The sequence below is a fragment of the Mastigoproctus giganteus genome, chromosome 4 (genome assembly GCF_048544385.1).
Source record: "Mastigoproctus giganteus isolate SK-2022 chromosome 4, ASM4854438v1, whole genome shotgun sequence".
In the NCBI taxonomy this organism is placed as follows: Eukaryota; Metazoa; Arthropoda; class Arachnida; order Uropygi; family Thelyphonidae; genus Mastigoproctus; species Mastigoproctus giganteus.
This window is the reverse complement of record NC_143578.1, coordinates 110,897,837-110,912,184: the sequence shown is the minus strand read 5'-3', so window position 1 is coordinate 110,912,184 and position 14,348 is coordinate 110,897,837. Positions and strand designations below refer to the sequence as shown.

Here is a 14,348-nt window from a genome sequence, read left to right as displayed (position 1 = left end):
ACCCATGCTGTGTCTGAGCTATAACTGAAGTCTTGTCTAGATGATCCTGCAGTGCTTCTTTAACCAGTGCCTCCATTAATTTCCCTGGAACAGAAGTTAAACTAACAGGTCTGTAATTACTTGTGTTGCCCTTTGATCCTCCTTTGTGAATTGGGGTCACATTTGCACATCTCCAGTCCATGGGTACCTCCCCTGAGTCCAAGGAAGCTCTCATAATTATGGCTAAGGGTTTGCTTACTTTTTTGCTGCCTCCTTTAATATAACTGGATAGATTCCATCCACCCTAGGTGCCTTTCTTATGTTTATCTTCAACAGTTTCGCCTTCACTTTGCTCTCATCTTGCCCACTACCAGAGATTAATTCACCTCTGGCATTCCCCTCCCTGAATAACTCCTCATGTGTGAATGTAGATTCAAAATACTCATTTAGTTTGTTAACTACCTGAGCAGGATCATCAACAGTTAACCACAGATATCAAGTGGACCAATCTGATTCATCCCCTTCCTTCTAGAGTTTACATAAGTAAAGAACGCTTTGCTGTTTTTCGTTGCATCCTTTGCCAAAGATTTCTCATAATCTGCCTTTGCTTGCCTAACCTCCTTTTTAACTTGGTTACAGACCAGCTTATATCTATCATAGGCGTCCGTGTCACTGGTTAATTTATATGTATCACATGCATTTTTCTTCTCTGCCACATGTCTCATTAGTTCATCTGACATCCATTTAGGCCTAAACCTTGAACAATATTTCTTAGTTGGTATGTAAAGTCTTGTATCTTACAATATTATTTCTTTGAATGCTTCCCATTTTGAATTTGCTGTTGGTAACATCATCAGTTGGTCCCACCGTATAGAATTTAAAAACTATCTCAGACCATCATAGTCGCCTTTAAGAAAGGAAAAACCCTTCCCTTTACGCCTGATGGTAGTTACCTCGTTGAGTAAATCCCACTTCAGCACACTGCAATCACTGCCACCTAGTGGTTCCTTTATCTGCAGATTTTTAATGCGTGAAGAATCACTACTGATAATCAGATCAAGAGTATTACTCCCTCTAGTTGCCTCCCGAACATGCTGATGTAGAAAACAATCATCCAATAAATCCACAAAAGCCTTGTAGTGTCTGAGTGACCAACCCACAAGTTCCAGTCAATGTGTGGGAAATTAAAATTCCCCAATATACTGTATTATAATATTCCTATTTTGACTCAAAGACTTGATGGCAAGATTTTCTTGATGTGATAAAACAAGTGGGATGAGTGCTGGAAGTTTACAATTTGGTTAATTTTTCAGAATAGCAGACATGATTCAGGTTTATTATATAATAAAAATACTGTTTTGACAACAGATTGTATTTTGAGAATAGATGTAATAGAAAATTAAAATTTAAACTATTACTTACAATTTCTTCTAATCATGACAGATTATAAGATAATTTCATGACTTAATTCACATAATCCAGGATCTGGTTATGTTTCTGTGATGCAGTTAACTAAATAAGTTAACTGCATCATGGGATTTTTAATTCACTTGGAAGGAAAACCACTTGACTTCAAGAAACATTTTCTTTTGATCTAATGGAAGAAAAACTAACTTTTTTTGTCATGCAACCTTCAAAATAGCAGCTGACTAATTTAGCCACAGTGAGAAGAAAGCCCAAAAATGCCTTTGCCCTTTCCAATCAAGAAGGACTCAATCTTTTAATTTGGGTCATAAAGGTCATCAGCAAAAGTGTTAGCCTGTTATACAGACATTTAATTCATTCATTCAGCTTTTTTCTTTCTTTTTTTTTTTTAAAGAATTTATTGCTTAATACTAAAGTAATGATGTGATATGATGTGATATTTATTTGCATATAACCAGATAACCTCAAGAATGCATGAATCATCACTGCACATTTTGAAAATCTATTGACAAATAGATCTAAATCTATTAACAAATAAGCCCAATTTTGTTCTAATCGTTGCCATAGAGTGAACTCATGATTAACAAGTCTTCCAATTATTTAGAATAAAGGCACATCAGATGTAAGAGGATTAAGGTTTATTTACTACTATGAAGAGGATTGTAAAGGAAATTGTTGAGATACAATTATTGATATAACCAGAATGAACCTAAACCACCATCATTAATTATTTATATTCATCTATGAATATTACTTACAAATGAAAGGTTTCATTGTACTTTGGAGACCAATTGTTGTTCTTTGATTTTGTAGCATGCTTTCTTCTTTTATCACTGAGATGTGGACCAATGAGGTTAACCTCCACAAATGGGCGGAACATACTGGTGCTAGGCCACTTCAGATCATTAGCAGCCACCACTACAAATTCAGAAATTAAAAGAACTGAAATAATGTATTCTTGATTATCAAAAATATTAATGTTACTTGAAAATTTACTGAACTTTGAAAATTTGATATGAATAAATATTAGTGAAACTGTAATATGTGATCACAGTTTCACTAATAATATGTGAGTAAGTAATATGTGATTAAATAGAAATGTCCATATTTCTAAATGTGCATTCATGTTTATGTACTGAACTTTGTCATTAAAATGTCTTAATAATGACCAAATTTTTTTTTTTTCACCTGGAACTTATATTTATACTAATAAATTTTCTTAACACAGCTCTAAATAGAATTTCAACCTTTTAGCATCATTCTGGGGTTAGTGAATGTCAGAAATTCTAAAGGTAGACTAGTTATTTCTGGATCAACTAAATGTTGTTTGAAAATTAAATCAGTAGTACAGCAGGAAAAAAAAAAATTGTTGCTACTGTTAGTAAATAATGAATGATTTATCTGAATATTATCTGATAAGGAGGTTATAAATAATTAGGAGGAATATGTCTATATATGGTACAGGTATGAAGGCCCAAAACACAACGTGGAAATTTTGCATTTGCTGATTTTTCTGGTTCTTAGGAAATAAACTATATAGTGTAACGAACCATGAATTATCAAATAAAGTAAAGAAAATCAGAATAACATGATTTCATTTACTCACTAAAAACATGTTTTACTTATTATATATTCTTTGTATCATGGTAGGCAGAAAATATCTTTCATGGTAGGTAGAAAATATCTTAGATAACAAAATACACTTTCATTCATCATTGTTGACACACACACTTATTTCATGTAGAAAATATTCCTATCTACTACTACTGAACACTTGATGTTAGTAAAAAAAACTTTCTCAGGATTTCATATAAGTAGCTGAATCTTTATATTAATGACAGCTGCTCCTGATCAAACTGTAGTGTGTGCTTTGCTACTAATCCTAACTAGTCAGCAGGCTTTGCCACGTGCAATGCATGTGTGAGATGATACACAGTAATCTTCAGCAACTATGTTCGCAAAGATGTTGCTGTATATCATGTATGATTTTTGGCATGCAAATCTAACCCCCCATTACAATATTTGCAAACTTTGATTTGGGGCCTGGGAGGACACTGAATGTTACCAAATTAACTGCATACTTAATAAGTGATGTCGAGTAGGCAGTCCATCAGCAACAGGGGGCTCACATCTGGTGAGTATGGGTTTGGCACACCCAGGGTCCTGAGCTGGATATCATCATTCTTCTCTTTCTTGGTGATTCCTTTTAACTTCTCTCTCAGGGTAACCCAGGAATTTTTTTTTTTTTTGGCTGGTGCAGCATAAGCCTCAGGCTTCCTTGCACCATATGGCTAATAATAATAATAATAATAATAACAGAAAATCTTACACAGGTATTAGTTTAAATACAGTAATACCCCGACTTACGCTACCCCGACTTACACGAACTCGGAGTTACGCGGTTCTTGATTTTTTCGTTTGGCAACGCTGCTGCCCACTATCTTCAAGGTCGTTTTTCATATGTTATCGATATACGGTGCGACGGCGGAGAATGAGAGCGAAAGATGAACAAAATTCAACTTTGCTGCTTTTATATTTTTTATATCAGTGAAGGGGAAACACATTTCACCATAAAAACGTAAAAACCAACACAATTCCAGCTATCCGTATAATCGCAAATGCAATTAGATCGAGTTTACTACCAGTTTATAACAGATTTCACTAGCAGAAACGCAACTGGAATTTTATTGTTTTATGGTAGTAACCCCTAGAAATGTGAGGTGTTAATAGTGTATCTCTGCCTTTATGGTGTTGTTTATTCAGTTGCTACATGCGCGCAGCTTTGTTTATGCGTATCAAGCGTGCCTCCTCGTTTTGTAATTGTGCTTTATTCCCTAAAAATGAGTAAAATACTTAATTAAAAGGTGTGAAAAGGAAGCGTCCTGGTGAAGACACTGCAGATTCAGAGAGAAAAAGAAAAGCAATTATCGATAAACAGAGGCGGACTGGATCAAAAATTCTTACCCGGGAAAATTTATAGTGGCCTCATACTATGGTTTATGGCCAAAATCACACTGGCCCACCGGGGTTTCCCCGGTAAGGCTTATGGCCAGTCCGCCTCTGTCGATAGAGAAAAAATATAAAATTGTGAAACGCTTTGAGCGAAATGAAAGACCATGTGATATTGCACGTGCTACAGGCCTAAACGAAGCAACAGCAAAAAGCACATGACAATTGCAAACTTGACAGGTTGAAAATTGAAAAGGGCTCAATTGTAAAGGGCTTAAAAATTTTAGAAAACATAGACTCCAACGAAGAACGCGTTATAGCTACAAAGCAAGGAATAAAAAAATTATTAGCTTGCTACGAAGAAATTCTGCGTGAAAAAAAGAATGCGCTGTGTCATCAGACGAATTTGTTAGATTTTATGAAGCCATCGACATCGAAATAACTTTTTAACGTAAGTCATTTGTTTTTTAATACATATTTTGTATTAATATGTATAAAGAACTGCAATTTTATTAATATTTTTCTTCTAAACTAATGTTTTTGTTAGTCCTTGGTCCCAATTAAGCAAAATTTATATGTATTTATATGCAAAGTTGTACCCCGACTTACGCGAATTCGACTTACGCGATTTTCGTCAGACCCACCTATCGCGTAACTTCGGGGTATTACTGTACTTAAGTCAGTTTCCTTATCCTAATTGAAAGTTTCACCATATTGGAGTGAGATAGGAAAATTAGCAAAAAGTAGGCAGTAGAATATGTTGATTTCATGTGAATTGGCACCTTTCCCATTGCAGACATATTGCTACAATCCTGGTGACTAGTGAACAGATTTTTTCACGTGCAAGGGGTGTTGCTATGCAACAGCTATCAAAAATCATGTTGTCAAAGTTTGTCATCATTTATCTACTATAATTCTTGGATATTTTTGTTCATCAGCTAAGGGGGACACCCCATATACAGGAATAAAAGACAATCAGATAATGGTTATTAAAAACTGTTAAATCTGTTCTAGTATGGAGGTTGTCCATTTGGGTCACTGGTCAAAATTACCCAGCAGTGTCAGGTGAGCCTGATGTGTTGCTTTGTAAAAAGGATAGGTGGAACAGGACCAGGGTATGTCTGCCAGGGGTAAAGGTTGATGACGTTGTAGAGCAGATATCACCTTTTAAGGGCACAAAAGGTGATATAGTTGTACACGTTTGCACTAATGATATCAAGAGTAGGAGACCGGCAGAATTGCTTAACAAGTACAGGCCACTGTTGAAAAAAAGCCGTGAAATAGGGTTGAATTTGAAAGTGTCTGCAATTCTGCCCAGACACTATAGGAGGGAGTATATGATGAGAGCCTTGTCGATCAATTCGGCTCTGGAAAGATTGTGCAAGGCTCAAGGCGTAGAATTTTTTTTCAGCCTGGACTGTACTTGTTAACAGGAGAGATTGCTTCTACAGGGATGGGATACACTTAAATAGAAAGGGTGCAAGAATATTTGCTGATGCTATCGAGGCAGTGTTAGGTGGGTCGGAAAACTGCTAGCTTGGGGGGAGACAAAGACGAATAGATTAACAGTAACCACTGGCAGAGGTGAAAGAGATTCTTGCACTGCTTCTATTGGAATGAGCAGAAGCCTGAAAAACAAGATGCAGGATATTTCAGAGACTGCTGGGAGTCATTGCGTTACAAGTAAACACTTGGGTTGTGTTAGGGTAGCTAAGAATAGAAATAGGTGCATGTATACTTGCGTGTACACCAATGCTAGGAGTTTAGTAAATAAATTTGATGAATTTGAGGTATTGCTCAAAACATCAAAGGCAGATATTGGTGGGATATCAGAGACGTGGTGTCACACAGATATAAGGAATGCAGAACTGGAATTTGGGGAGTACAACGTGTACAGAAAGGATAGACTGGATAGGAAGGGAGAAGGGGTTATGCTATTAGTTAAGACATACATAAAATCCAAGGAAGTGAAGCCAGTGCAGTGTCAAGTCAGTTTGGTGTGACATAAGCATTGGGAGATCAAAATTGAGAGTAGGAGTGTGCTATAGGCCTAATGACTCTGAAGAGTATAATAAGAAACTGTACAGGGAAATAGAGTGGGCCAGTAAATCAGAGAGTCTTATAATGGGAGATTTTAATTTCCCAGATATTGACCAGAATTTGGTGGCTGGTCACTCACACAATAGCAAGGCTTTTGTGGATTTATTGGATGATTGTTTTCTACATCAGCATGTTCGGGAGGCAACTAGAGGGAGGAATACTCTTGATTTGGTTATCAGTAGTGATTCTTCATGCATTAAGAATCTGCAGATAAATGAACCACTAGGTGGCAGTGATCACAGTGTGCTGAAGTGGGATTTACTCAAAGAGGTAACTACCATTAGGGGTAAAGGGAAGGGTTATTGCTTTCGTAAAGGCGACTACAATGGACTGAGACAGTATTTAAATTCTATACAGTGGGACCAACTGATGAGGTTACCAACAGCAAATGCAAAATGGGAAGCATTCAAAGAACTTATCTTGGAAGCTACTAGGCTTTACATACCAACAAAGAAATATTGTTCAAGGTTTAGGCCTAAATGGATGTCAGACGAACTAATGAGGCATATGGCAGAGAAGAAACATGCATGGGATACATACAAATTAACACATGACACAGAAGCCCATGACAGATACAATTTGATCTGTAACCAAGTTACAAAGGAGGCTAGGCAGGCGAAGACAGATTACGAGAAATCTTTGGCAAGGGATGCAAAGAAAAACAGCAAAGAGTTCTTTACTTATGTAAACTCTAGAAGGAAGGGGATGAATCAGATTGGTCCACTTGATATCGATGGGTCAACTGTTGATGATCCTGATCAGGTAGCTAACAAACTAAATGAATATTTTGCATCGACATTCACACATGAGGAGTTATTTAGCGAGGGGAATGCCAGAGGTGTATTCAACTCTAGCAGTAAGCTAGAGAATCTTGTAATAACTGAGAGTAAAGTGGAAGAGAAATTGTTGAAGATAAACACGAGAAAGGCACCCGTGGTGGATGGGATCTATCCAGTTATATTAAAGGAGGGAGCAAAGGAAGTAAGCAAACCCTTAGCCATAATTATGAGAGCTTCCTTGGACTCAGGGGGGGTACCCACAGATTGGAGATGTGCAAATGTGACCCCAATTCACAAAGGAGGATCAAAGGCTGACACAAGTTAAAGAAGCACTGCAGGATCATTTAGACAAGACTTCAGTTATAGCTCGGACACAGCATGGTTTTGTTAAGGGAAAGTGTTGCCTGACCAATTTGATTGGATACTATGATGCAGTCACAAAGGAACTGGATGCAGGGAATAACTTTGATATTATATACTTGGATCTTAGAAAAGCTTTTGATACTGTTGCACATGGAAGACTGCTGCACAAATTGGAGCAGTGTGACATTGGAGGCAAATTGCTGCTGTGGATAAAGGGGTGAAGACAGAGAGTGGTAATCAATAGACTCTGCTCGTCGTGGACTAATGTTATTAGTGGAGTCCCTCAGGGTCCATTATTGTTTTCTGTATTTATAAATGATAAGGATTATGGTATATCAAGATTAATGTCGAAGTTTGCATACAATACAAAGGTAGGCAGGGTTGTCAAGGACACTACTAACACTATGCTGCTGCAACAGGATCTGGAAATGTTGAGCAAATGGGCTGAGAGGTGGCAAATGAAGTTTAACATTGACAAATGTAAAGTACTACATATGGGAAACAGCAACCCCAGAGCAACGTATCAACTCTGTGGTACTACACTGACAGTGGTAGAGAATGAAAGGGACCTAGGGGTGGTTGTGCAGGCAGATATGAAGTTCTCCGAGCAGTGCAGACGGGCTGCAAGAGTAGCTCATGGTGTATTGTCAATGATATATAGGAATTTTTCTAGCATGGATAAAAAGGTGATTATTCCCTTGTATAAGGCAATGGTCAGGCCACACCTAGAGTACTGTATACAGGTCTGGAGGCCTCATTTCAAGAAGGATGTAGAGCTGCTGGAACGAGTACAGAGAAGGGCAACAAGATTAGTGAATGGAACAAAGGGGTGCTCTTACGAAGAAAGGCTTAAGTTTTGCAAATTACAGTGTCTGGAGACTAGGCACCAGCGAGGTGATCTGATAGAGGTGTATAAAGCCTTGAATGGTTTGAGCATGCTCAATGCTGATGGGATTCTTCCTCTCACTCAGAATAAATTCAAATTGAGGAAAGACAGATGTAGGATAGATGTGCGAAAATGCCTTTAGCCAGCGGGTGGTTGGTTGGTTGGTGGAACAGACTTCCATCCCTTGTCGTGGAAGTTGATAGCCTAAATAAGTTTAAGGCTCAGCTGGACAGGTATTTCGAACGAACAGAGGGGTGAAGTGGAAGTGTTTTTTTTTTTTTTTTTTTGGCTGATGCTGCATAAGCTTGCTTTCTTGCATCAAATGCCTCTACTAATGCTAATGCTAATATGGTAGCCTAAAACTCTGTCAGCAACACAAAAATTTTATAACAATTTATTACTTCATTAATTTTCTTAGTCTAACTGTATACAAAATTCATTTTGTTAGGTTAGGTTTCAGAAATCTGGAAAAGTTGTTAGTAAAATTTCACTTCATTACAAAATCACTTTGGACCAGTGCATTTTCTTTTTACTGAAATTGAAACTAAAACTTTCTTAGATTGTTCAATAAATTAGCCAATTTCCACCAGTGTCAGCTTCATTAACCCTCTGGCAGATGTATAAAATTCAAATCGAAAAATTCAGATCCAAAAACAGGATCTAAAAAAGTTGAGCAGATGGGCTGAGAGGTGGCAAATGAAGTTTAACATTGACAAACGTAAAGTACTACATATGGGAAGCAGTAACTCCAGAGTAACGTATCAACTCTGTGTTACTACACTGACAGTGGTAAAGAACAAAAAGGACCTGGGGGTAATTGTGCAGCCAGATATGGAGTTTTGTGAGCAGTGCAGGCAGTCTAAAAGAGTAGCTCATGGTGTCTTGTCAATGATATACAGGAATTTTTCTAGTAGGGATAAGGAGGTGATTATCTCCTTGTATAAGGCAATGGTCAGGCCACACCTTGTGTACTATATACAGGTTTGGAGGCCTCATTTTAAGAAGGATGTAGAGCTGTTGGAACGAGTACAGAGAATGGCAACAAGATTAGTGAATGGAACAAAGGGTTGCGCTTACGAATAAAGGCTTAAGTTTTGCAAATTACAGTGTCTGGAGACTAGGCACATGCCAGGTGATCTGATTGAGGTGTATAAAGTCTTGAGTGGTTTGAGCATGCACAATGCTGATGGGATACTGCCTCTTGCTCAGAATAATCACCTAAGAGGGCATAAATTCAAATTGAGGAAAGACAGATGTAGGATAGATGTGCGGAAATTTGCCTTTAGCCAGCGGGTAGTTGGTTGGTGGAACAGACTTCCATCCCTTGTTGTGGAAGTTGATAGCCTAAATAAATTTAAGGCTCAGCTGGACAGGTATTTCGAACAAACGGAGGGGTGAAGTGGAAGGGTTTTTTTTTTGGGCTGATGCTGCATAAGCTTGCTTTCTTTACTAATGCTAAATGCTAATGCTAAAAGGTATGGTTGAATTTCATACACTATTCAGCATTTTTAGGTTAAAAAAAAGGGCAAAAAATAGCATAAAATAGGAAACTTTAAATTTTTATTCTTAATTCTAATTGTATATTGTATAACAAGATCAAAAAATATCTTTAGAAACAATAGTCATTTTATCGGAAAAAAAAAAAAAAAATTTTGCACTCCAGCACTCTGTGGAAACTAAATACAGGAATGTGCAATTTTTAATTAACATGGTATCATAGTTTTTTAACAGCACTTATATGTTTACAATTAAAAAATGATTACTTATTCACATCTGAAGCAAATATGATACTGGAGGAATACTAAAATTTATACTGATGTAATTCTCAAAGATATTTAAAGATTTCAGTTTTTCTGTTTTGGTGTTCAAATTACATCAGGGTGCCAGCTAAAGTTTCCTTTTATTTCATGTAAATAACTTCTAATGCAATGTAAATAACTTCTAACTTCTAATGAAAGTGCACTAGTGAATAATAATAATATTTTTCCTTCTTTACTAATCGATTTTTGATATTCTTTCACTTCTGGAATAAATTTTTTTTTATACCATTGTTTGAAAATTTCACTATTCATCAATGCTTTTTTCTGATGATCATACATAACTGGTAGACCTCTTACATTTTTGAAGCAGCTAGGATTTTTGACTTCCTGATAAGGAACAACAACGATCTGTGTCTGCCAGTTGAATTGGCATAAACTAATATGGTTACACATTCTTTGCTTTTTTTGTACCCTGGTGCAGTACTCGCATGGTGTGAGACTAATGATCTGCTGGGGAGTTCTTTCCAGTTTAAGCCAGTCTCATCAGCATTATAAATGAAGTCTTCATCTTATCTCTCTTCCTCTACAAACAACTTTAATGTTTCTATAAAAGCATTTACTGAAGATATGTTGGCAGACAGTTTTTCTCCATGAATTTCAAGTTCTCTAATATCATGTCATGCCTTAAACTTTCTGAGCCAACCGGAACTAACTCTGAAGTTTGGGTTTCCATTTAATTTTGCAACCGAACAAGTTAGTGCATATCATCATGTTAGTTTGTTGTGATGATGTTATGTTGTTGTTGTATGTTTTACGGCACAACGGCAGCTATAGGCCATTATGCGCCAGATGATGATATGCACTAACTTGTTTGATTAGTGAATTTTTCTGTAGTCTGAGGCTTTTAGCCCTAAAATCTTTTTAATTTTGTATTAAAAAGAAATATTGCATAATATTGGCTGTCCAGAAGATTGCTTTTGAATAAACACATAGACAGCCTCTTCAACTTGTTCATTTTGAGCTTTTCTCATAACTTTATGTGCTGAACTGCCATCCTAATTCATCAGATGATTACAGAATTTTATAATGCTTTCACTATTTTTTTTTTGTTATTATTATTATTAGTCATATGGTGTAAGGAAGCCTGGGGCTTTTGCAGCACCAGCCAAAAAAAAAAAAAAATTTCTGAGTTACCTTGAGAGAGAGAGAGAGAGAGAGAGAGTGAAAAAGTCAGAAGTAGAAGGGAATCACCAAAAAAGAGATGAATGATGATATCCATGATATCCAGCTCAGTACCCTGGATGTGCCAAGCCCATACTCACTAGATGTGAGCCCCTGGGGTTATGTCTGAGAGTGTTGATGTGCTAACTCCATATTTCTCAGCCAAAAAACATTTTGATTCACCCCTTTTCAAGGCCTCAATTATTGCCATTTTGTCTTTTAATGTTAGCGCAAAATGTTTTCTTTCTGGTGACATATCGGTATTAAACAATTGATTTTTTAATTAAAAAAAAATACATGTAGATTGAAATTTTAATGCAAAAAAATTTGGAATTGAAAAATTACATGTAGAATACTCGCTCACAAAATGAAAAAGTGCATTGGCAAGCTGTGCTCAGCAGACGAGTGTATACAATAGAATCTCAGTTTGTATGAAGCATATATCATTCCCCTGAAAGAGGATAGTCATTTTCTATGAAAAATTATTTGTTTATTACAAAATTTGGTTAATTACAAAGTCTGTTTTCACTTTGTGAGAAATAACGTTAATGTATTTTGAATGTTGTATGTTTATTACAATGCTCTGCACAGCTGTCATTTTATTGACTGGGATCACTTGGTTCCTTATTTCCTAGAATACAGCACTGACTTGTTAGAATTTACTTTTCTGTAAACAAAACTAGTTTATGGTAGCTACAACATACATAAATACAATCTGAAAAACATCATTAGAGTCAGATGCAATTGTTAAGCCCAATTCAAAGAGCCCGTTGTTAGACTTATGATCTATTTCATGCTGTTTTTATATAACTGAGCTGTCTTTTTGGAATTTGCGTCTTTTAAAAATTATTTGAAAGTTTGTTTCTGTTGAACTTTACCTAGCAGTGTTATGCCGACAAAACGTAAATGCAGAGAATTAAGCCTCGAAACAAAACTGAAAATTATACAAGAAGCTGACAATATGGAAGCAAAATGGACATCGCAAGAAATGCAACATACCTTTACCTACCTTATCAACAATACATAAAAAAAGAAAAGAAAAACTTTAAGTGCATGACACTGGAGCAGCAATAAAAAACATAAAGGAAAAAAATTTGAGTTTGAGTTTTCTTTCCCAATGAAAGTTAACAACTTTTCCTAGTGCACTGGGTTTTCTTTTGTAAGACATTTAAACTCAGGGATGTTCAAAAGGGACAAGCAGTATATTATTTGTCTTGTGCAATTCGGATAACCGAAAATTCGGATAATAGAGATCTGGATAATTGCGTTTCTGTTGTATTTTAAAAGGGTTATGTGAATGGCATCTTTCTCTTTTGCAGGCAACAGACATGGGGACATAAATTTTATTGCTTGGAAAATTCCTCAAATAGTGAATTAGTTCTAGTTCAGTGCTCAAAATATGAACTATTTCAGGTTTTACTTCTGCTTTAAAAAAGGGAACTTGCTAAGTTTCAGTTTACTTAAAAAGGAACTATACAGTTCCTTTTTTAGGTTCTTTTCATTTATCTGTTTTGTGGACAAAATATAATTTTACCAAGAAAGGCTTCAGACCTGCAAACTGCAGCATCTGGAGTCTAAGCAACTGTGATTAGATCTAACTGAGGTGTTTAAGAGTTTGAATGGATTGAGTAAGCTCAATTCTGATGGCATCTTTTCTCCTGCTCAGACTACACACACAAAGGAGCATAAATTTAAATAGAGAAATGATGATTGCAACATAGATGTGCAGAAGTTTCCCTTAAGCCAGCAGGTAGTTGATTATTGATACAGGTTTCTATCAGGTGTGATGGAAGTGGATAGTTGAAATAAATTCAAAGAAAAACTTGACACACTATTAGTCGGGATGATTTTTTTTTTTGGCTGATGCTGTGTAAGCTTGCTTCCTGACATTATTTGACACTAATAATACTAACTAGCTGTACCTGTTGCGAAAATTTTGCAATTGGTAGCAGAGTTTTTCTCTAGCTGATCTAAAGAAATGTAGTCCATGTTTTGTCATGAGCAGGTAAGCCAGTATATGCGTCAAATGCACACCTAGAAAGAAATATCTTCAATTTGAGGCCACTTCAGTCTGATCGGTTAGGTCTATCCAGTGGTGAGCTGTAAATATTTTAACAATAGGCTCGCACTTTTGCCAATTTTTTGATGTGAAACATCCCTTTGTTGGGGGGGGGGGGTACCTACCGAGTAAATCTGATCGGTCACAGAAGTGACGTCACCCGCGCCGTCTGCCAGAGGTGCTTCCCACGTGCAGACCACTAATCTGTGTGGGACACTCACTAGTAGTATGACTAGATTAGAGTGCGTGATGCATTTTTCGTGACCAGTATGACATCTCAAGTTCTAACTTTTTGGAATTTTTGAATAGTGCAACGTCACAACCATGTGACGTCATATAGTGACGCGAAGGATGTTTCACATAAAACCATCTACCGCGCGTGCTCAGCAGACGCACAAATTTTTTTATTCTTTTTTCTACACTAGGGAAATATAATGGATACATTTTTTTTCATGATAAAATTTTAATATTGTGAATAAAAAATATCAGAAATATTTCCCACATTACAAATAATGAATTATCACAAAACATTCTAGAATATAAAAACAAATATTACAAAAAACCAAACTGTTCTAGAAAAGGTACACAAAAATCACAGATTACACGAAAAAAAATATAGCACAAATATTCAAGAAAATTTTCTTCTAAAAATTGCCATACGAAATTTACTTCTTTATTAATATTGACTTAACGATCTGGATCAAATTGAAGCAATGGTTTTCCATTTAGATGTATGGTCATCATAATCTGTAAACAACCTGTATCAACGTGTTTAATTTTCAACATTATTCATTCATTTATTCATTCATTCACAAGATACGATACTA

General features: G+C 36.2%; 1 protein-coding gene across 1 annotated transcript in view; it reads right to left on the bottom strand.

Moving 5' to 3' along the window:
* The window catches only part of unc-13 (protein unc13 homolog), a 1,321,962-nt gene that overhangs the window by 29,954 nt on the left and 1,277,660 nt on the right, over nt 1-14,348 (bottom strand). The window contains exon 41 of the mRNA XM_090372343.1: nt 2,163-2,322. Coding sequence (XP_090228469.1) covers nt 2,163-2,322 — 160 coding nt within the window. The remainder of the gene's footprint in view (nt 1-2,162; nt 2,323-14,348) is intronic.